The sequence below is a fragment of the Sus scrofa genome, chromosome 9 (assembly GCF_000003025.6).
Source record: "Sus scrofa isolate TJ Tabasco breed Duroc chromosome 9, Sscrofa11.1, whole genome shotgun sequence".
Lineage (NCBI taxonomy): Eukaryota > Metazoa > Chordata > Mammalia > Artiodactyla > Suidae > Sus > Sus scrofa.
Genome location: NC_010451.4, coordinates 48,522,121 through 48,545,801, shown reverse-complemented (window position 1 = coordinate 48,545,801; position 23,681 = coordinate 48,522,121). Strand labels below are relative to the sequence as shown.

Genomic DNA, 23,681 nt, shown 5'->3' with positions numbered 1-23,681 from the left:
CACTGTAGATCAACTATACTTTAATAAAAAACATTAAAAAAATAATAATGGAAGTATACGTCAGATACCCACCTTGTCCAACTAGGAATTCTAAGTCATTTAGCAACTAAGACATCTCAAAGCCTAGACGGACATTACAGCCACAGGCAGCAGAGGTTACTACGCATTTGGCTACACAGATGCAAATGGCAGAACCTAGCAGTGAGCAAAGGCAAAGCCAACTTACCAGTGGCAATGATGAGACCCGGCGCCGACTCTTTGGATAGGATAGGCGTCCTCCGGAGCTGGAGGCTGAGCAGCTGACTGAGCCGCTGGGCCAGGTGCAGGGAACAGCCCTGGGAGAGCTGCGGACACAAGTTCCAGGCACTGTCAGTAGGTGCTGCCATGCCAGGTCAGGGGATGGAGTACGGATCCAAAGGAAACCAGAGCCAGGGCCCCGCTGTCCCCGCAGCCCCCAGGTGCACATGAGCACCTGAACCAGGGAAATGCCTCTCGTTGGAAAGGAAAAGCCTAAGGAAAAAAATCCTTCTGAGACTCTCAGAATAGCAATCAGAGATCAGTGCCAAGCCGGGAAAGCTCTCTCTCTGTCCACGTTACCTAGAGGTTCTCTCGTGCCCTCAGAACTCGAGAGAAATGAAATGATCTCATGGTATTTATTTTCTAAGTCGGTAGAGATGTACTTCAAATGTGATTTAAGTGACTCTGTCAGAAGAAAAACTAAGAATCAGAAGTTAGAAAGTCCATCATCTTTTTGACGACTTTTTGTCTACAAATACTACTATAGAGCAGAAACTGAAACAATATTGTAAATGAGCTATACTCTAATAAAAAAAATGTTTTTAAGTCTACAAATAATGAAGGCCGGCAAGGGTGTGAAGAAAAAGGAACCCTTGTACCCTGGTGGTGGGAATGCAGATTGATACAGCCGCCACAGAGAGTAGTATGAAGGTTCCTCAAAAAATTAAAAATGGAGTTGTCATATGATCTTGCAATCCCACTCTTCAGCATATATCAGGAGAAAACCACAATTTGGAAAGATACATGCACCCCCTTTGTTCACAGCAGCACTATTTATAATAGCCAAGACATGGAGGCAACCTAAGCATCCATCGACAGATGAACAGATAAAGAAGATATGGTATATATACATAATGGAAAATTACTCAGCTATAAAAAAGAATCAAATAATGTCATTTAGCAGCAACACGGATAGACCTAAAGATTATCATACTACGTGAAGTATGCCAAAGACAAATATGATACTGTGGAATCAAATACATACATTTGTGTGTGTGTGTGTACATATATATAGTGTGTATGTGTGTGTGTATGCACAAATGAACTTATTTACAAGACAGAAATAGATGCACAGACAAAAAAAAAACAAACTAATGGTTACCAAAAGGAAAAGCATGGGGGAGGGATAAATTGGGAGTTTGGGACCAACAAATACACACTACTACATATAAAATAGATGACCCACAAGAACTAGGGAACTCTACCCAATATTTCGTAATAACCTGTAAGGGAATAACCTATAATCTGTAAAAGAATATATATATGTATGTGTGTGTGTGTATGTGTGTAAATATGTATATACCTATATGTGTAGATCTATATGTAGAGACATATATCTATATATATGTATAACTGAATCACTGTGCTGTACACGTGAAACTAACATGTTATAAATCAACGATACTTCAATTAAAAAGTCAGAAAGTCTAATTGATAAGCTTTCAGATATATAATATATGAGATATAAACACCAAAAGACCCACATTAAAGTTTAAGTAGTCTGCACTTATACAAAAATCTACAGGTGTCCTCTATAAGACTTCGAGTTACTCAAACTGGGCTCCATCAATTTTGTTCAGATTTTAAGAGTTCTGCAAACAAAACCTTCAAAAATCCAACAGAGTTCCTGTTGTGGCTCAGTGGGTCAAGGACCCTATGTCTCTCTGAGGATGCAGGTTTGATCCCTGGCCTTACTCGGTGAGTTGAGTATCCAGTGTTGCCATGAGCTGGGGCATAGGTGGCAAATGCGGCTTGGATCCAGCGCTGCTGTGGCTGTGGTACAGGCTGGCAGGTGCAGCTCCAATTTGACCTCTAGCCCAGGAACTTCCATATGTGCAGCCCTAATAAGAAAAGAAAAACAAAAAAAAAATCCAAGAGACCAGGTAATTGTCTAGCTAAAACGTTTCTCCAAAAATGAGTGGTACAGTTGTTTCTTCCCCCCGCCCCGAGTTCCTTCTGCCCACAAACTTTAAACACCTAGATCCCCTAAAGAAAGGAAAATAAATAGAGTTGTGGGTTGTCACATAAGCTGGGATCATGATCACAGGCTGCTTAGGCAGATGGGAACACTTAACGGGACCAAATAACATACTTTGGTAGCAGGAGCTTTTCAGATGAAGCCACAGGTAAGGAGAACTGCAGAATCATAAATCATATTCAGGGTGGAATTTTAAAAGATGTTCCCCAGAAATAATAATTTGTGGCTCGGATTCCCAAAGTGTCCTGGTTCAAAGCACAACTGGTGTCTCAGTAATATTTTTCTTTGGCTGCACCCAGGGCATACATAAGTTTCTGGGCCAGGGATGAACCTGTGCCACAGCAGTGACCCAAACCACTGCAGTGACAATGCCAGATCCTTAACTCAGTGAGCCACAAGGGAACTCCTCAGCAATATTTTTAATAGCAGCCTCAGGCCAGATGAAATACCAACATTAGTTTTTTTTTTTTAGAGTTAAGTCGAAACAACTTAACTCTAATAACTCTAATAACTTAATAGCAGTTCGAAATAACAGTGTGTATGTATGCTTCTGTGTGTGCATAAAAATTTTTTAAACACATAAATTTTTCATTTCATTCTTAAATAACCACAATTACTTATTAATAGGATATGGACACCTGTTGAGCCCTGCACGGCTTCTCAAACTTTGGAATCTGATAAGACACTTCCCCCATCATTTCCTGTCCCACCCTGATTTTCTCACTTGCTTTGAATCACATCAACTGCCAAAACAGATACTTCATCAAAAGACACAGAGCATGAGCTAGCGTCGAAACGTTGAACTAACTCAAGACAGAAGTAATTCACATAGAGACCAGGAGATGTCAGGGATCACGGTATTAAATATCCCATGGCACCCCCATGAGTTCACTAGGGCACCCCAAGCTATCTTGGAGCAGTGTTTGGGAACCAGAAGGGGAGAACTATAGCTAAACATGTGTATGAAGAATGCAAGTAAGAGTAAAGCATCTATACCTCACAATTGATCTTCTCTCCATATTCCGTGAAGGCGGGAGCCTGAAGGAATTCCCACGTGCCTCCTTTGTCAAAGGTGATGACTGATCTCATATTCTCCTCATTCATGGAACCATTAATCAGAGTAGCAATGTAGACTCCCTGTAACCCCTCCACGCGGTGGAAGTCCGCAAATGGTTCGTTGGCAAAATACCTGCAGTAAGAGAAAAAACAACAGCTGGGAGCCTAAATTCATGGCTTGCTTGGTATGTTTCTATTTTACATAACATAAAATTGAACCGTTTTAAAGTAGAAAGTTCAGTGCATTAAGTACCTTCCCAAGGTTTCCCAACCATCGTCACTATGTAGTTCCAGAGCATTTGCGTCACCTCAAAGGGACACGCCGTACCCGCTGGCAGCCCCAGCCCACTTTCCCTTCCCAGCCCAGACACTGCCAACCACTCATCAGTTTCCTGTCTCTATGGAGTTTGCCTCTCCTGGATATTTCATATAAATGGAATCATATAATATGTGGCTTTTTGTACTTATATCTGGTTATTTTCTCTCAGCCTAATTTCAGGGTCTATCCATACTGTACCACACATATTTCTTTTTTAAAAAAGGGAGGGCTGCACCTGCAATACATGGAGGTTCCCAGGCTAAGGGTTCAATTGGAATTGCAGCTTCAACCTACTCCATAGCCATGGCAACACCAGATCCTTAGCCCACTAAGCAAGGCCAGGGATCAAACCCACATCCTCATGAACACTATGTCGGTTCTTAACCGGCTGAGCCACAAATGGAAACTCCTTCATTCCTTTTTAATGGCTGAATAATCTGCCCTTCATTTATTTATTTATTGCTTTTTAGGGCCACACCTGAGGCATAGGAAGTTCCCAGGCTAGGGGTCGAACTGGAGCTGCAGCTGCCAGCCTATGCCACAGCCATAGCAATGCAGGGATCTGAGCCATGTCTGCAACCTACACGACAGTTCACAGCAATGCCAGATCCTTAACCCACTGGGCATGGCCAGAGATCAAACCCAGGTCCTCATGGATACTAGTCGGGTTCATTACCACTGAGCCAAGACAACAACTCCTGCCCTTTTTTTTTAAAAAAAAAAAAAAAAGTCATTTTTTTTAACTTTGAGGGACAAGATGCTCATTGGATCAATTATTCTTCATGTGGGGTTCAGAACGATAACTACAAGCCAGAAAAGCTGATGTCAGAGCCTCATGTATTTTTCCACCAAATCCTCCCTCCAATGAACCTGGACAAACAGGAAACAAACCAAACCTGCCAGATACTAAGAACAGTGCCGGGCCTTGTGATGTAACCCAATCGGTAGGACTACAGCTAAGGGGTTACACTGCCCAGATATGTACATCTTACCAGCTAACATCCTGATCAGAGAGAAGCCCACAGGGTTTCTGTTAGGGAGCAGAGTAGAACCTCTTCTCCAGGACACAGCAGATGCATCAAAGATGTTCTGGAAACCTTGAGGTCATGCTTATTAACAGGCAGGGAGAGAGCAAGACCCTCCCTGGCCTTAACAGCGGTACCCAGATAACTGCAATTTCCCTGGAAAGCAATTTTACGCCAAGATGGGACACCCATTACAAATACAGCAGATCTCTGAGAAAGGGCACCCCCAGTTCCCACTTGGTCTTTAAAATTGAAAGTGGGTTCTTTAGAGGGTTCTGAGGCATGGGGCTTTGCAAAGAAGCACAAAACTGCTCTTTTCCGTTATCTGTCATACACATCTGGACGACTGTTGGGCCACCAGAGACAGAAGGACGTGCACATTAGTGGCAGGCCCACCCCAGCCAGAGAAGCAGAGCAAGATCCTCAAGAAAACACCTGCCAGGAGACCAAACACGGTTTCCTCAGGGGCTGTTCTGGTGACTTTTCAGTTGCTTCCTTAGGAATCGGGCCGAGGTCTGTTACCCTCCTGCCCTCCGTCCAGCTCAGCGGGCCTGCGTCATCGGGAGGTCAGCCGTCCTCAGGTGTCCTGGCTTCTTTCAAGATCTCTGTGGGATCTGAGTTCCTCTCATTTTGAGGAGCCCTATTTCTTTCCCGGGTCTCTTCTCCTGGAGTTTTATCTTCTAGATCCAAGCAGAAGCCTGTGCTTGGTAGCCCCCACAAGCTCCTCCAACTCCAGGCCCCCGTCCGTCCTGTCACCTGCCTCCAACACTTCACATCCTATAGAGATGTGACTCCCCCAGGCCCCTTCCCGTTTTCTTCTGTCTATTCCCACTGGTTCTCGCCACCTGCTTCTCCCCTTGAGAGACAGCTCGTTGGGACCCCCAGCCCCTCTCAGTGCAAAATCCAGCAGGTCAGGGTGCCCCGCAGGCCTGTTGCCTCTCCTGTCGCATCTGTCTCTCCAGCTAGATGCTGCCTCCATGAGAGCCCTACTTGGCACCTCTCGCCAAGGACAGGGTCAGCCAGTAAGAGTTCCTTCCCCAGGACTCTAAGTAATGAGATCCAGGTCCTTGGTACCACACTTGCCTACTGAGCTCAAAGAATAGCTCATTTTGTTTGGTTCGGTTTTAAGTTAAGCCAGCCTGCCCACGTAATCTGCTCATGTGCCCTTCTCCCATTTCCTGGCGCTGAGATGGAGACGCAGATGACAAAGGTCAGTCTGGTGAGCACATCTGAACATCTCCGGCCCTGAGATAAAATCTGAAGAAAAAAAGTAAGAAGGCTGAGGAGAACGTCAGCCTGTGAGTCCTGACGTACATCCATCTTCAATTTCCTAACTGGACCGCATGCATACTCGGGCAGGGCGGGAGGGACATCTACAGCCACGTGAAGGGCCATCACTGCAAGGGCGGTGGCCCTACGGCCGTGTCTCTGAGGTTCCCACTCCTGGGGAGCCGCTCTCTGCAGCCTTGAGCTCACGCTCTGCCCTGTCACCATCTCCATCCTGAACAGATGACAAATGCAGAAGTCAAAGAAACCTTGGCCAAGCTGTGACTTATCAGCCCCACAGTCAGAGGCTCTCAAAGGTGACAAACAACGAGCTGGCAAAAGGCCGACTGTGATTCGTGATTTTAATTATAAAGGAGGAGCATAGTACCCTTGCAAAGGAATGAGGTATTTACAGGTATTACACGTGGACGAACCTTGAACACATTACACACAGGATAAGAAGCCAGGCACAAACGTCAGGTGTCACAGTATGACTCCATTTGTACAAACGAGCCAGAGGAGTTCCCACTGTGGCTCAGTAAGAACCCGACATGAGGGTTCCATGAGGATGTGGGTTTGTTCAATCCCTGGCGTCACTCAGTGCTGCAGGATGTGGTGTAGGTTGTAGATGCAGCTCAGATCACGTGCAGCTGTGGTGTCGGCCTACAGCTGCAGCTCTAACTCAACCTCCAGCCTGGGAGCTTCCATGTGCTGCAGGTGCAGCCATAAAAAGGAAAAAAGAAAAACAGCCAGAAGAAGCAAATCTGTCGAGACAGAAAGTAGCATGGTGATTGCCAGGAGCTGGAGGAGGAGTGAGTGGTGAGAAACTGCTGAATGAGTAAGGGGTTTTCTTGGGGGGAAATGAAAATGTAAATGTTTGGGAATTAAGATAAAGTGGGTGGTTGCACAACAGGGTTGGAAGAGCTAAATGCCACTGCACTGTTCACTTCAAAAATGGTCAAGTTTACGTTAGGCAGACTTCATCTCAATAAATCATTAAAAAGAAAAAGCAACGGGAATCAGCCCGAAGGGGCTGTGACTGACCAAACCAGAACAACCTGAGGATGAATCATGGCAGGAATGGTTTATAAGACATTATAAGATGCTGAACGATAAATAACCTGTGAGTCTACATCACACTCCAATCCACTAAGTCCAAACTGGAACTCTGATCCCCACCCCTGCCCCCACACACCTCACCCAGCCCTCCATGACAGTCTGAAACCATCACTGTGCCAGCTGCTCAGTCCAAGCTGCGCTGGGTCCCCGACTCGTGCTCCTCTCATCCCTTCGTCCAATCCATCAGCAAATCCATCAGCAAATAGTAAGAATTTGACCATTTCTGTCACCTCCACTGCTACTGCTCTGGGTCGAGCCAACATTGATTTCCACTGGCCTGGATTTCAGCAAATCTTCTCATAGCAAGTCCCCGGGCTTCCAGTGCTGTCCCCGCCAGACACATCAAAGTCTGCTTCTTTCCACCCGACATCTAGGATGGCTTCTTCAAATAAAGTCAGGATTTCCCATCATGGTTCAGAGGTAACGAACCTGATCAGTGTCCATGAGGATGTGGGTTCAAACCCTGGCCTCACTCAATGGGTTAAGGATCCGGTGTTACCATGAGCTGTAATGTAGGTCACAGATGCGGCTCAAATTTGGCGTTGCTCTGGCTGGGGTATAGGCCAGCAGCTGCAGCTCCAATTTGATCTCTAGCCTGGGAACTCCATATGCCACGGGTGCAACTCCTAAAAAAAAATAAAAAAAAAAAGGACTAAAAAGTAAAGATAAGTCACAAGGGTTCACTTAAAATGATTTATAACACTGTCCATGTATGTGTTACGCACTTTCCTTTACATAATGCAATTCACATTTTTTAAAATGGTTTCCCCAAAACATAACAGGTTAAATCAAATGACGTCCAGGTTCTGGTCAAAGCCCTCCATCAAGATCAGAAGCAAAAAAAAAGTTCTGTCTACACTCTTGAGGGCCCTATACAAGCTGAGCCCTGCTCTCCTGGTTCCTGTATCTTCGCTCGCTCCCCTCCATCAGCTGTTTGACCCACCCTGGCCTCCTCACTGCTCCCAAAATAAACCAACAAAATCTTCCCTCAATGTCCCTGTGCCTGATGGTTCTTGTCTGCAACGTTCCTCCCCAGGTATCCCCACTTCCCTCCCTGATGTAATTCAGGCACCTGCTCAGATGTCACCCTCCTGGAACAGCCTTCCACGATCAGCCAATATAAAGTAATATCCTCGTAACCCCATCCTCTTATCTCGATTTATTCTTCTGCTCAGCACTCACCATTGTAAGCAGAGCACATATTTGTTTATATTCTGTCTTCCCTCCAATTAAAAGCTCCATAAAACAAGGACTTTGTTCTGTGTTCCCGGCTGTACACATTATTTCGCGGCTGTACATGGAACACTCCCAGTGCCAAGCAGCAGCACACGTGCCAAATGAACTGATGACGGAATGAACTGACAGCATGAAGAGGGGCAGTGGGTAGCCAGGACATGCCCTTTGACCTGGTGGTCACAGCCTGCGGGCCAGACCTCACTGCAGACCAGTCAGTCTGCAACCCCTCCCGCCCAGCCCTGCCTCAGACGGCTCTTCCCAAGAGCAGAGAGTCATCTTCATCACAGTCAGACACACAAAAGTCTAGTTTGTCACACGACAAATGAGAGTAAATGGCCTCGTGGCACTGATGGATCATGGTGCCACCCACGGATTCACAGCATCCACCCACCCGAACCCTGGGCTCCTCCACGGCCCAAGAACACCCACCCCTGCAGGACGACTCCGAGCATGGGATGGCTGATAAAGGATCAATGCTGCTGGTGTCCTACCACAGACACCGCAGAACAATACCTTGCAATTACTGAAAACATAAAATGATGACAATTAACTAGAGTCACGTGGAGGCAGGGCCTTGTGGCCACATACGCCAGCTGGCCCAGGCTGATGAAGTTTCATAAGTACTCTTTCCCACTGGCTCTGAGAACACAAAAGCAGGTGACTGAATGAAAGAAGCCCAGAGGAGTGACTGACACAGTGGCTGTGACCTAAGTGTCACCGAGGGCAGCGGTGCTCAGCCTCTGCATCCCATACCATCACATGAGCATCACGTGGGGTTTTTTTTTTTTTAAAGGCCTTAAGCACCTGCCACCCCCCAAACCAGAAGTTTCTGGGAAGGTGAGCCGGGTCAAGCCGAACTGATAATGCCCACCTAGAGGTCATGCTGGGCTGAGAAAGCAGGGCCGGCCTCACCGTCTCCTTACCTCACCAGCGTGTCACTGCCCGCCCCTCCCGGGCTATAATAGAGCACATTCTCCAGAGACAGGGAGAACTTCAGCCCCTCTGCCTCCGAGATGTACAGGTTGGTGCGGTTGTTGCTATGACTGACACACACAAACACCTGGTCCTCGGAGGCATCCGCGATGTAGTATTCCTTCAGGGTCAAAAGTCAAAAAAGACACAAGTCAAAAAAGCACACATGCCTCGTGTGGACATTCCCTCTGCTAAAGCAATGATTCCACAGTGTCCCAGGAGGTGTGGGGGCTTGAAGCCCATGGAAAGCCTCCCCATCTTGAGGAAGAGGTTTGGCTAACTCTTTTTGGGGAAACCGAGGCTGCCCTGCTGGAGCAGCACCCCCCCCTGCCCAGTAGATGGGACACAACATAACAATGGGTCCCAACTCCATAAACAATGCAGAAACCGCCCTTAGTTAAGAATGTCTCCCCATCATTAGTGCAAAGTACAATACGGACAATGTGCCTGACTTCCCTGCTCTCTTCTGGCAGGTGACTGATGGAAGGTGGAGCCCAGAGAAAGCAGAGAATCGATAAGTATGTTTTCCATCACATACTCCTCTGAGCCACGAACCATCTATGGCACCAACTCCAGGCATCAAGGCCTTCACATGCCACCTCCTCCTCCCCGTGGTCCCTCCTCTGATGACCCAGCCCACCCTGACCTTCTCCATCGCTCACTATGTTCTAACACACACCACATGGTCAAGCCATCAGCTGTGCGTGGTTTCTTCCTCGGCTCCATTCTCAGGCTCTTCAACCCGACTGTTTCTAAAAGGGTCAGACTCCAATCTTATCCCCTTTTGGAACCTCGCCATCCGGGAGCAACACAGCAGGTACTTAATAAATAACTACGGCTGTCATTAATCTCCCATTCCTTCAGCACTGGCACACTGAGCCCATTGATGCTGGCTCCAAGCCTCTCTGCCAATCTCTCTCCACTTAAAGCAAATTAAGGCTCCCATTCAGCTCCACTTCAAAAAGTGAAGAGGGGAAAAAACAGACCGAGATGCCCAGAGCATAACGGTTCCCTATAGAGACCAATCTACAAAGGGACTTCAGGGACCCTCCATCAAATATCCACTCCCCAGCCCTCCCCTGACCTCAGCATGGGGACCATGGCACTCCTTCCCCACCCCCCACGCAGACCCCACTCACATTGATAGGATGTCTTGTGACAAATTGGGCTGCTCGCATGGGCTTCCGGCCAAAGGAGACCCAGAGCTGGACAGAAGACGGCTGCTGACTGCCGAAGAGATGCTGCTGAGGAAGAGGAGGAAAAAAATCAATTGTGTCATGTTATAGCCACTTGAAATCGGCAAGAAGGGAAACAGAGAAGTCAGACCCCTCCGATTCTACTGAAGACACAAAACAGTGTGAGTACATGTGCACATTTTTTCAGTGTTTGCTGTCACTGGTCAGCTTGGGCTGACCCACTTTATCCTAGACACCTGGTCTGCAGGAGACATGCTAGCATGTGAAGAGGAAGGACAATGGTAAGGTGGGAGCACTTGACCTTGGGAGGGAGGACCGAGGCTGCGGAAGCTGAAGCAGAGAGGGAAAGGGAGAGGCTGGTGAGGCAGATGGGGAGGAGCCTACGGCTCCCAAACTAACACCCCCCCCACCCCCGAGATCCACCACACACCCAGAATGCACAGTATGCATATGTAACATATCCTCCTCCCCTTTCTCCTATTTGCAGAACACAAGGATCCCCTTGAGCTTAATTCGTTCCAAGATGGAAGAAATTTTGATTGATTCTATTTTTCAAACTTTTAATACTTATTGATTAAAGTCTTTTGCTAGAATATGTTTTGTTTGGTAGAAAATGGAATATTTCACATGATACTGACTACATCACACTGCATTCTGGAGATACTAAACCACAGGTGGAAGCTTGAAAATGTGTATAAAAGCACTAGAGCAAGAGCTAGCTGTGCCACCTAAGGAAATTATTAAAATTCTCTAGGTCCCAGTTTATTCATCCATAAAATGAGAAGCTGATTGAATCAGGACTCGGTATATGGGTTTCAATGGTCTAAGAACCCCAAAATAAACACAAATTTTCTATACAGATGCACTCACTCATTCTGCTTGGGAGGGTATATACACTTTACATACACTTTACCTGATTCTCAAAAGGGACACGATTCAGAAAAGGATTAAGAACCACTGTAAAGGCTCTAGATAGCTTTTTCAGGCCCAAAGTCTTGTGACAGGGCCAAGGTCACACACAAACAGGGAGGCCCATCCTCACATGGACATCATCACAAGAATGATGATCAGACTCACCAGCAGGTGTTTGGCTGCACTTATCGTGGCTATGCTGCTACTATTTACTGCAGATTTTAATTCCTATAGAGCATGGATGGAAGCTACTTATTTCTCTGAACTGCACTATAACAATTAAATGCCCTATGCTCACGTCTGTCCAAAAATACTGTGAAGGACAAGGGGATGAACATGAAGTTATTTTTTATTAAAGTAGCAGTGAGTGTGTACACATATATTTATATATATATTTATATTTATTTATATATGTATATATTTATACACACACACATATATATATATATATTTTTTTTTTTTCCAAGCCACCACAGAGGGAGTTCCCGTGGTGGCGCAGTGGTTAACAAATCCGACTAGGAACCATGAGGTTGCGGGTTCGATCCCTGGCCTTGCTCAGTGGGTTAAGGATCCGGCGTTGCCGTGAGCCGTGGTGTAGGTCACAGACACGGCTTGGATCCTGTGTTGCTGTGGCTGTGGTGTAGGCCAGTGGTAACAGCTCTAATTGGACCCCAAGCCTGGGAACCTCCATATGCCGCAGGAGTGGCCCTAGAAAAGACAAAAAAAAAAAAAAAAAAAAAAGCCACCACTGAACACTGGTTAAGAGTAGTTAATTCCTGGAGTTCCTGTCATGGCTCAGCAGAAATAAATCTGACTAGCATCCATGAGGATGATGATTTGATCCCTGGCTCAGTGGGTTAAGGATCCAGCGTTGCCATGAGCTGTGGTGTAGGTCACAGACACCGCTTGGATCTGGTGTTGTTGTGGCTGTGGCCAGTGGCTACAGCTCTGATTCGACCCCTAGCCTGGCAACCTCTATATGCCACGGGGCAGCCCTAAAAAGGTAAAAAAAAAAAAAAAAAAGTAGTTAATTCTTATGCTGTTGTTGTTTTAGGCCGCACTTGCAGCATCCAGAAGTTCCTGGACCAGGGATTGAACCTGCACCACAGCAGTGACACCACTGGATCCTTAACCCACTGAGCCACCAGGGACCTCCAAAAGTAGGTTTTTTAAATAGGCCAGGTAGGGAAGCATAAAAGACTGCCTTTCCAAAATGGTACCCTGAAAACCACACAATAGCTTTAGCTTGTCCTCGGTATGGCGCTGAAGAAGTAATGGATTGAAAACACAAAATGCGTTCCCTGAATAAGAAAAGAGTTCCCAGCAAAACTGCTATGTGTACATCCCCAAAGCCCTCCTTAAGTCAATAAAGTTTTATAGCTATGTAAAAAGGTCAGCTGAGAAAAAATAAAAAGGTCAGTTGATGTATCACCTATATAAATCCTTATGAATTTATGTAAATACAGAGATATCAATGAAACACTTTTTTTATGCTTTATATGTTTCTTCATTACTCCCTACTGCAGTTAGACCTTAGAAAAGGAGCCATTCTTCTCAGTGACACTCAGGCCCATTATTAAATGTTTTTAATGACGGCTGCTAGGAGGCCTGAGAACAGAGAATGGAAACCAAGGCATAAATGCAAAAAAATCACAGAATACGAAGGTCATGAAAAGCCTCTGAACACATCCATCCCACTTCCTTCTGAGAGAGTTAGTCCTAAATCTCGATAATTAGGTTTACTCCTAATACATTCATGAAAGAGTTATTTTAATATTTCACTACCACCAAGAAAAGTATTAACAATGAAACTGTGGCGCACTGTTGATTGTAAGCTGTATTTCCTTTTCTTTTTGGCCACACCCACAGTATACAGAAGTTCCCAGGCCATAGAGCAAATCGGAGCCACAGCAATGACACCACCACTTGACTGCCAGGCCACCAGGGAACGCCTGTAAGATATGTCTTAATAAACTAGAGGTTTTTGTTGGTTGCTGGGTTCTTCTTTACCATAATTATCATAAAAGTGAAACATACTCATGAAAAGCACCCCAACAGCAGACAGATACCGGTAAAATGGAGACGTTCCGCTTCCTTTCTACTCCCAAAGTGGCCACCAGTAACAGACTCTGGGCTGTTCCTTTAGAAATACTTGGTGGGAGTTCCCGTCGTGGCGCAGTGGTTAACGAATCCAACTAGGAACCATGAGGTTGCGGGTTCAGTCCCTGCCCTTGCTCAGTGGGTTAATGATCCGGCGTTGCCGTGAGCTGTGGTGTAGGTTGCAGACGCGGCTCGGATCCCGCGTTGCTGTGGCTCTGGCATAGGCCGGTGGCTACAGCTCCGATTCGACCCCTAGCCTGGGAACCTCCATATGCCGCAGGAGCGGCCCAAGAAATAGCAAAAAGACCAAAAAAAAAAAAAAAAAAAAAAAAAAAAACTTGGTGCCATCACCCCTGGGCACACTTACATAGTGACAGACAGTGCTACATTTACCTACCCCAATATCCATCATCCCTTTCTTCCAAGCAACAGGTCCTGGATGGCCACCCTAATAAAAGTCTAAGGCTCTCTTCCTTTCCTGCAACTCTGGGTGGTCATGTGACTGAGTCCCAAACAAGGAGATGCAAACAGATGCTGTGCTGAGTTTCTAAGAAAGCTGCTTAAAGGCACCAAATCGGCTGGAAGGGGTCCTATGCTGGCCTGCCTGCCTCTCATTCAGCCAAGAGAATGGAAGGCTAACAAATATCTTAGACCACAAGGAAACTCTGAGAATAGAAATCATTAATTTGGCTGGTAGAACAGAAAGATAGAGGCCTGGGTCCCTATAACACCAGGGTAACAATATACCAGCCCTAGACGGCCTACCTCCAGGCAGCACTGATGAGAGAAAAGCAAACCTCTGTGCTGGCTAAGCTGCTTTTATGTCTAGTCTGATACCGGTAGCTGAACACAATGCCAAACCGACATGTGCAAATTTCTTTTTCACGTACAGATTAGATCGTGATAGAAATACTGTTGTGCAACTCAACTTTTTTCATTAACGAGGGTATCATTCTATGGAGTTCCCGTTGTGGCTCAGCACTAACAAACCCGACTAGTTCACATAAGGATGTGGGTTCGATCCCTGGCCTCGCTCGGTATGGTGAGGACCTGGTATTGCTCTGGCTGTGGTGTAGGCCGGCAGCTACAGCTCCAATTCGACCTCTAGCCTGGGAACCTCCATATGCCAAGGGTGTGGCCCTAAAAAGACAAAACAAACAAAAAAGAGTATCATTCTACAATTAAACTTTTTCCATCAATAGTGCATCTTAGACATCTTTCACTTACAGCTATTGATGGGCATTTAAGTTATCTTCAGACGCATTCTTCAATGAATATACGTGTATATATTACCCTTTTCACAGCTACACAAGAATATTTGTAGTATTTGAAGGATAGTTGCCTTCTTAGAATTCCTAGGTCAAACTTTTGATAGAGAGTATAAATGGCCTTCCTGAAAGGCTATTCTAGTTAATATATCTAACCAGCACACATACCCTTCACAAACAACTAGGAATTATTTAAATGTTTTAATGTATGCCAATATTACAGGGTCTGCGAATTTATCATGTTTTTTCATTGGACGTTCATTTCTGATAAGTAAAAAATAAATACAAGAATGTGAATAATCTGAATTTCAGAGAGTGTATTTACACTGATGTTTGCGATTATGTCCGCAGCAAAAAGAAATGAGAAGGAAGGAGAAAAGAGCAGAAAGGAATTGAATAAATGACATATTCCTGCCAAGAGAAGGCCAAAGGGTGTCACAGTGAGCCATTCAACTGAAAGTTTGACAGAGAAAATCAGTGGGGGAAAAAAATGAGGGGCCCCACAGCCTGATGGTGGACAAAGACATCAGTTCAGAGGCACTCGGCTAAAACATCCACTGCCACCTTTTCTCTTGAAGCACTAACAAAGTTTCAGCAAAGTACCATCTACATTCATATTGTTTATACCTAATTATTTATAAATAAAATGATATATCTGGGATTTGCTTTAAAATAGGCCAGACAGGAGTTCCCTGGTGGCTCAGTGGTTTAGGGATCTGGTATTGTCACTGCTGTGGCTCGGACTGCTGCTGTGGCCCAGGTTCGATCCCTAGCCCGGGAATTTCTGCATGCCACAGGTGTAGCCAAAAAAATAAAAAATAAAATAGTCCAGGAAAAAAATAAGTAGTGTGGAGACAGCTGAAAAGAGATTAGCAAAGGTAAATAATATTGAGATTGAATGAGGGCACGGGGCGGGGGGGGAGGTTATATCAGTACAAACCGTTCTTTTATGTAGATTTGAAAATGTCCATAATAAACCATTTGCAAAGTTAATATTAATTGAAAGCACTTACAGAATGGCAGAGTAAGGAATTCTAAAAACCCATTCATCCATGAAAACCACAAGAACACTAACAAAAATTTCTCAAAATCAACTTTTTCAGAATCCTGAAAATTCAATAAAGGCTTACAAAAACCCAAGCAGCCTTTATTTATTCAAGACAATGACTGAAGCTTGGTAAGAATAGCTAACTTGGTGATGTTTTAACTTGTCCTAACCCCATCCCTCTTCCCTAGCTATGCCGTAGCCTGGGAAACTCACAGCCTCACAGCTATAATAGCTGTGAAAACCAGCAGCCCAGCAGCCACCAGCAAGGACAGAACAAATCTGGAGCTTCCCAGATGCCCCACAGCCAGAAGACGGTCAGATGTGATCTGCCTGGTGGCTGGCTTGACAGCTGCATTCTCAGGTCCTCTCTTTATATAACCTGACTCAGCTCACTGTACAAACAGACCTATAGCCAGGCATTTATAGGAAACAGTGACAAGTGGCAAATATTTTAACACAGAGCGTGGAGTTCCCACTGCAGCTCAGTGAAAACAAATCTGATTAGTATCCAGGAGGACTCGGGTTCAATCCCTGGCCTCACTCAGTGGGTTAAGGATCCAGCATTGTCGTGAGCGGTTGTGTAGGTTGCAGATAAGGCTTGGACCCCAAGTTGCTGTGGCTGTGGTGTAGGTCAGCAGCTACAGCTCTGATTCGACCCCTAGTCTGGGAACTTCCATATACCACAGGTGTGGCCCTAAAAAGACCAAAAAAAAAAAAAACCTCCAGAGCAGCTGGAGAAATAGTATCTCACTTGGCGATAACAAGAGGCAAGCTAAAAAGCATAAATGGAAAAATGTCCAGAAGAGGCTCTGATAAGCTCTGATATATTCCAGGAAATCTATAAGGTCACACACGTAAGGGCTGTACGTATGCTCAGGAAAGAGGTAAAAGAGCCTGGTCCATCACATCCAGCTGATAACCTTGAGAGTCTAACAAAAACAAGAAGTGAAGGCTAAGGCAGAGCTGCAGAAGGTACTGAAAGCATGTCCCCAACACACCCGCAGCAAAGACTGCCAGAAGAATGGTTCAAAGCACTTAAGGAAATCTCTGCTCAATCATTAGCTGACTGCTAACGGTCAGTATTTCAACAGGCAGACACAGCGAAGGATGCAAACTTTACAAAATTAATGAACTCACCAAACAAAACAAGGCAACAACAATAATACTAACAAAAGGCAACAACAAAAAACCCTGAAAAGGGGTTACTCTGATATGAGGAGTTGCCATATTTTATTTCTTGGTACTACAGTTTTATTTTTAATCCATAATATGTTCAAGCTTTTTTTTTTTTTGGCCGCAATGTGCAGTGGCTTGCTGTGGGATCTCAGTTCCACTCAGTTCCTGTGTGAACCCAGGCCACAACAGTGAAAGCACTGGATCCTAATCCTAACCACTAGACCACCAGGGAGCTCCCTGTTTGAGCTTTATTGCTGTATATGAGTTATAAGCATTCAAATGTTTATACCTAGGTCTCTGTTTGGATACGCTTAAGTAACATAATTCAAATAATTTGTCAATAGTCTCATTTTGGTCAGTTATCCTACAATTCACACCCCCCAACTATGACTGGCTGACCTCTCACGAAGAAGCCCACAATTCTGAAGCAAATTACTAAGTTTTTCTGTTACCACTATCAGCATTAGAGACTTTAAATTAGCATAATGATGGTTAGAAGTTGGTGTCCAAGAGTGACCTTAGTGGTTCGTTGGTCAGAAGAGTGAAAGCACAAATGAGTCCTCTGGAGAAATCAGCAGCACACAAGATATCCAAAGTAGCCATAAAATCCCAAAGGGAACACTCTGGCATGAACACAGCAGAGCAATTTAGAGAGGCCGATCCCCTAAACTCCAAGAAGGGTGATGCCTCAGACTTGCGAAGCTCTTGCATTAGAGATTCTGGTTGCCTGAGGCCAGCTGAAAGGGGAACAGAATCCTGCCTCTACAACGATCAGGGAACTTTTCCTATGCAGGTCTGTATAGAAATAGTTTATACTTTGTGGGTCATCCTGTCTCTAGGCAACTATTCATTCCTGCCATTGTAACAGATGAGCAGCAACAGACAACACATAGCAAATGAGCCCAGCTGTGTTTCAATAAAACTTTACTGACAAAATCAAGTGGACCACCGTGGTTTGCCAAGCCTGCTCTGGCGCACTATGTCTGCATCCTGCAGGGGGAGGCTGCATCACCTTTTTAATGCACACAGGGGCCTCCATCAAGCCTTCGCATCAGGTGCTGGCTCACTGCTGCACTGTTTGTGCAACGAATGTCTGAGTCTAGCTTTCAGGAGAAGCTGGGAGTAAAGCTACAGAGCAAGGGCTGAGCCTCACCTCCCTCCAACTTTCTGGCAACTATGGTCACCTACCAGGAAGAAACTAACCGCTGTATCTTATCAAGTTCACAAACTGGTATCAGTGGCTTTGCAGAGGTACCTCACTGTTGCTTGTTACGTATCACTGCTTCTTTCATTGCTTGCTTCTATCATTTTGATGTAGACTATTAAGTGAGCTTTATGTCAAAAAGCAAGGACAAAAACATTAAACTCGAGTTTAAAAAAAAAAAATCAAAGAGCTTCAGACACAAAGTATTGAGAAGTAGCAAGAGCCAGGCCAATAGGGGATTCTAAAGACTTGGAAACCAGCTCCAGTCCAGAACTCAGAGGGCTGCCCCAACATGTTCTAAAAGACTAACTTGCAAAGAACTAGAATCATTCACTGGGCTGCAAAAAAAAGGGTTAACGGCCCCCAAACCAAGTTTCTATGGTTTTGCAATTAGTTCTTTGACTTTCGTAATCTGATGTGAATCCATTTAACATTTAAGTTGCTCAGAATTCCCCAAACCCAGTATCCAGGGTGTTAGGCACACCCCAGACAAGAAGTTATATTTGCAGGCTTCACGCTCCACCTGATAGAGTTATCCAACCAAGGCCAGGGCTGGTTATCCTTACAGCTTAGGACACTCATGTAATAAGGAGGAAAGTACCCATTCTATCATCCACTGCCAGTTGTGCTTCTTCTCTCATCAACCTATCCACTGAGAAACGTTCCTTTGATCATGTAACTATCACAGAAACCTTCTGCTTATAAAAGATCCCAGGGAAGCGTTTCGCAAATTGCAGAGATTCCTAGGCTTCCTACAGACGGTTCAAGGGGGGAAAAAATGCATTTGGGCCCTGCCATTTGCATTTTAACAAGGGCCTTTGCTGATGCTGCCACAAGTGATCCTAGGACAACACTTCCAGGAGGTGGCCCTGCTCCTCCTACCTAGAGCCTCTACACCTTGGCACCTGGTGGTCTGTCCACGTGCTCAAGGAAGAAGCCAACACAACTACAATTTTGCCCACAAAACCACATAAACAAGCCACACACAGAGTTGAGAATCAGTAATTTCACACCCCCACTTCCCATCCCACCCAAAAACCCTAGTAGCCTAATCTTTCCAAATTAGGCAAAAATTCATTCAACACTACTGAACTCCTGCTATGTATCAACCATTGTACACGATACCAATTATCATATCAGTGATGATCAAACAGACGCAGCCCCTGATCCTACCACTGGCCAGGAATAATAAAAGATATTACCACCAGCACTCCGCAAATCAGCTCTGTCCAGAGAACAGACATAGCTCTGAGGTCGGAACGGAGGGCCTAGAAAGCTCCAAATGGGATGTAACATACTCTTAGGTGTGAGATCTAGAAATAAGTGTGACAGAGTAAAGGCACAACAGCGCTCGATTTCAGCCCCGACTTGGTCAGTAGAATAAATCTGGGAATCAGTCGCCGGGCCTTAAAATGAAGAAATTAAAATCATACAAAATAGCCAGACCCAGGGAAGTAAAACAAAAAAGACCTATGAGCACCAGAGGGCTGGAGACAAAGTTTTCAACACAACCGAACTTGAGGCCGCCTAACTGGATGTCACAAGGCACCAGTCCGCAGGCCTGACTTGTCACCTCTGCATTCCTACCATGTCCCTGCCCGAGGCAACCCAAGGATGCGTGTGTTCTTGGGCTGTCCTGTGTGTGTGAGAGAGAAAGAGACAGACAGGCAGGGAGGAAATGATCCAGGGAGGACCCAAGGCAGACAGCCCGACAGAAGAAAACATGCTGCATTTTAGCGCTTTTTAAAAACATTTTGCTGGGTGTATAACAGGGAACCCTTCTTCCCTATAGCCACCCCCCTTCCACATCTTCTCCATCCTCACTCCCTACTTCCCCTATTGGGGGGATCCTCTCTCTACCCTAGAATTCCTACCCAGGGCATTGACCTACTCCTGCCTGGCCAGCTACCAACCGTATACATAAGTGAGAACCTGGAGGAAAGGATGCCATCTGGCTTTAGTCCCCATGGTTCACAGTGACAGGAAAGAGAAGGTCACCAGGGACCTTCGCCAGAGCCCAAGGTCGAGGAGGCACTGGCTGCGTTATGAAAGCAAGCTTACAGCCCCCAGGAAGAGCCACCCAAGCTACTCTTGCCCGGTCCAGGCTTTTTCCTTTCCCCAAGGGTAGTATGGTTGCAACCTGATACAGCAGAGAGGCAAGGCTGGTTAAATAATCAACCGGTTTTAAATGAGTAAGCCCTCCGTGTCAGCATGTGGCTCTAACACATCAAATCGAGAAGATTTTCCCAAAGGCTGGGAGTTAAGCTACTTACTGATAGCTGGAGGCTTCATTACCGCTTTTCTTAGACCATTAACTCCTACTAGCCAATGACTACACATTCTATTAGCCACGTAAATTAACATGTGTCCAAAAGTCGCAATGAAATCGGACAGTGTCGAAGGGAAATCAGGCGGTGAGATTCAAGAAAAGAGCCACTTAGCCCCACCCCTCCTTTCTGTGCTAATTGGGATTTCAAAGAAATGTGTGTTTGCCAAAGATGCTTGGCTTCCAGGACAGGACTGAATTCCTAGCACCCAGAGATATTCTGGGTACTTGTCTAAGCTTCTCCACTCCTCCAACTCCCAAAACCTACCAGGTCCCTTGGAATGACCATCTATGTCCAGCATCTACAGTCCAGTCCCCCGCACATGCATGCAGCCCCTGCTTGCACAGGCTCACCCATTGGACCACAGAATGCCCCGCCACCAAAGGGAAACGCAAAAGCACTTCACCCCTTAGTGCCTCCAACTTACCACCACCTTTGTGGCAAACATGTACTTGTCCCGAAGCTGGAAGTCCCTCACTTCCTCCAGGATCACCTCCAGGTTCTCCCGGGACTGGAAGAAGTCTGTACTTCGGAAAACCGTGGAGTAGCCAGAGGGTTCGTGCCGCTCAACGTAGATGGTGTTTGGCTTGTCGTAGGGATCAACTCCCCTGGAAGGAAAGGGAAAAAAAAAAAAAAAAAAAAAAAAAGTTTGCCATCATGTTGAAGGCCTGGAGGTTAAGCATGAAATCAATGAGAACTCAGGACCACCATGGTGGCATCTACCAGTGACACTCCATGCGCTATAAGCATCCCCTTGGTTACTCCTTGGCTCGGGAGAAAGGGAAAGCCACTGCCACTTGGAAGGCATTTTCTGCTGGTACTGCTGTTCACAAGGTGGCCTGGGTTTCCCTCCAGGCAGGCTTGGGCTGTGCTCGAGGAGAAGGAAGGGAAGATAAAGGAAAAGGCAGACGAGGGCTTCAGAATCAGTAAGCAATGGACTGCTCGCATGAGGCTGTCAGCAAGTTTCCAGCCTCAGGTCAAAAATCTCAGAGGAACAAAAGAGAGCTTATCCCCAGGATCTGTGTTCTGAGAACTAACTCTAGAGGAAAGCACAGGAAGGACCAGAGAGGCCCTCTTCCTAACAGACCCTGCCCTTTGTCTGTCCCTCACCACCGCCACTGGTCTGTGCGACCAGCGTTCATCCTGACAATGCAAACTCATCTCCCACGAGGCTCCTTCCCAAACTCTTCCTCGCATGACTGATCCCGTGGGCGTCCTTTGGAAACACAGGGCGCCCCTCCCTGTCTGTGCTTCTGTCCACACTACCTACGCCCCCTCCTCCAGGATGCCCTCCACAAATACTCTCATCTGCACATCTAAATCCTACTCATCTTCTGAGGTCAAGTGCAAATACTCTTCTTTCAGGAAACCTTCCTCCCTGCTCTGATCCCTTCTCCCAACACTAGCAGTGCTCAATTCCAAGCCTTTCTTGTGAGTTTCAAACAAAGGCAGAAAACTGCCTTGGTTGTGCAGATGCTGGAATCTGTCTCCTTACCTTATACAGTGGTGATTCATACCCACTCTATCATATTGCTCACCATAATGTGTTTGTCTGAGCCTCCCAGGCAGAGTACAGATTCAAGCCATGTCTTGCATTTCTTTTCATCCTATGGAGTCCCTAACTGAGTTGACCTTCGCTGCATGATCCATGGACCATGTTACAGAGGTGCTTCCAAACTGGTAACTGCAGAGTGATTAGATCCAACTACCTCGAGGAGAATCTCTGCCCTGGTGTGACCCCAAATAAGGCCCCCAAGAGCAGCCTGGGGTAGGAGGAGCCACTCAGCTGCCTGAGGTTTCCTAACACACCCAAGAACACCACGGCCAGGGAGACCACTCAGCAAGCGGGAAAAACAGCTGGAAAAAATCAGGATGAGAGGGTCACAGTAGTGATGACCCAAGGAGAAGAGGAAGGGCTCAGTAATGGGACTGTCTTTGTACAGTTCTGTAGGCACAATGGCTCTTGGGGTAATGAAGAGCCAACGATGGGGAATTCCTTCAAAGATGTACAGCTAAAGGCATGTTCCTGGGGAGGGGAAGGGAGGGAGGGGAGGGAAAGAACAGAAAAACAAAGGAGCCTCTTTTTGCAAGGGGAAAGGCTCGCCTTTGGCTCCATGATCTAGAGTCTTAGCTGGACACTGGAGAAACCAGCCTGTCCCATTGTGAGAAACCCAGTCACCATCAGGTGCCGTGTGTGCAGGGTGGGGTGGGGCGGGGTGGGAGGGGGAGGAGGACGTGTTCTCTTCCACATTTAGAAGTACCGATTAAAGTACTTCCTTGATGCTAGAGGATATGCAAATGAAAACACGCTGGATATTTTTGAAAAGGCAGAGAGGAAGGGACCTTTATTCAGAACACTTTGAGATGGAGCTCACCTCTATTATGCCTTCGTAGTCAAAAACAGCAGCCAACATGGAGAGAAGGCAAGAGCTGGGACTCGCATTCCAGTTCTCTTTCGTCATCTGCACTTGAATCTCTAGCTGCTGAGAGCTGCTCCCCCTTTCCATGCTCGGTGACACCTACTTGCCCTGTTCTCTTTACCCTCATTTGGAACTTTCAAGTCTTGCTCCATTTCTGAGCACAGCCACGGGTCCTTGCCTGGCCCCACCTGCCTGGCTTAGTGATGCTCCACAGGGCATCCTTGAGCACCCCAACCCCCCCATGCCTCTTCCTCTGTCCTGTTTGCCAATCTCCAGCTCTGATAACAGAAATCCCTGGTTTTCCTCACTCCTGCAGCTCCCAGGCTACCCAGCATTGTTGAGCAAATTCTATGAGAAGTTAGATTACACTCTCACCTATTACAAGGAATCCTAAGGGAAAATCCCCCCATAGCCTGAAATTCTCTGACACCCTAATTATCTACAATAAGACAGGCCAGCCCTTTCCTCTAAGATATCTATCTGCCTGTCTGCACAGAAACAGAAAATACAACACACAAATTCCCAAACGTGAAGTTCCTCTATTTAGTCATCTTGCTGGTTTGCCCTCTCAATACATGATTCTCCAAACAGGTAAAAGAGCCATTTGTCCCTTTAAAGTTCAAAGAAAGCACACAAAAAAAGTCTATAATGGTATTTCTTGGGTAGCGGTTACAACTGGATGAGATTATGGTTTTAATTTCACTTAAGAATCTACAACCTCTCTCCAAAGAAAATAACAAAAAGGTCAGAAACAACTGTCCT

At 46.0% G+C, this 23,681-nt stretch overlaps 1 protein-coding gene across 8 annotated transcripts in view; it reads right to left on the bottom strand.

Moving 5' to 3' along the window:
* SORL1 (sortilin related receptor 1) overlaps positions 1–23,681 on the bottom strand; it is a 218,321-nt gene that overhangs the window by 107,869 nt on the left and 86,771 nt on the right. For 5 of the 8 annotated variants that reach the window (XR_002335694.1, XM_021063009.1, XM_021063010.1 and 2 more), the window contains 5 exons: positions 20,927–21,107; positions 10,408–10,512; positions 9,220–9,389; positions 3,272–3,464; positions 227–344 (listed from right to left, as the gene is read on the bottom strand). Coding sequence is in view for 7 of the 8 variants with exons in the window: in XM_021063009.1 (XP_020918668.1) it covers positions 227–344; positions 3,272–3,464; positions 9,220–9,389; positions 10,408–10,512; positions 20,927–21,107 (767 nt within the window). In the remaining variant the exon portion in view is untranslated. The remainder of the gene's footprint in view (positions 1–226; positions 345–3,271; positions 3,465–9,219; positions 9,390–10,407; positions 10,513–20,926; positions 21,108–23,681) is intronic. The other 3 variants (XM_021063014.1, XM_021063011.1, XM_021063012.1) reach the window with 1 other exon arrangement.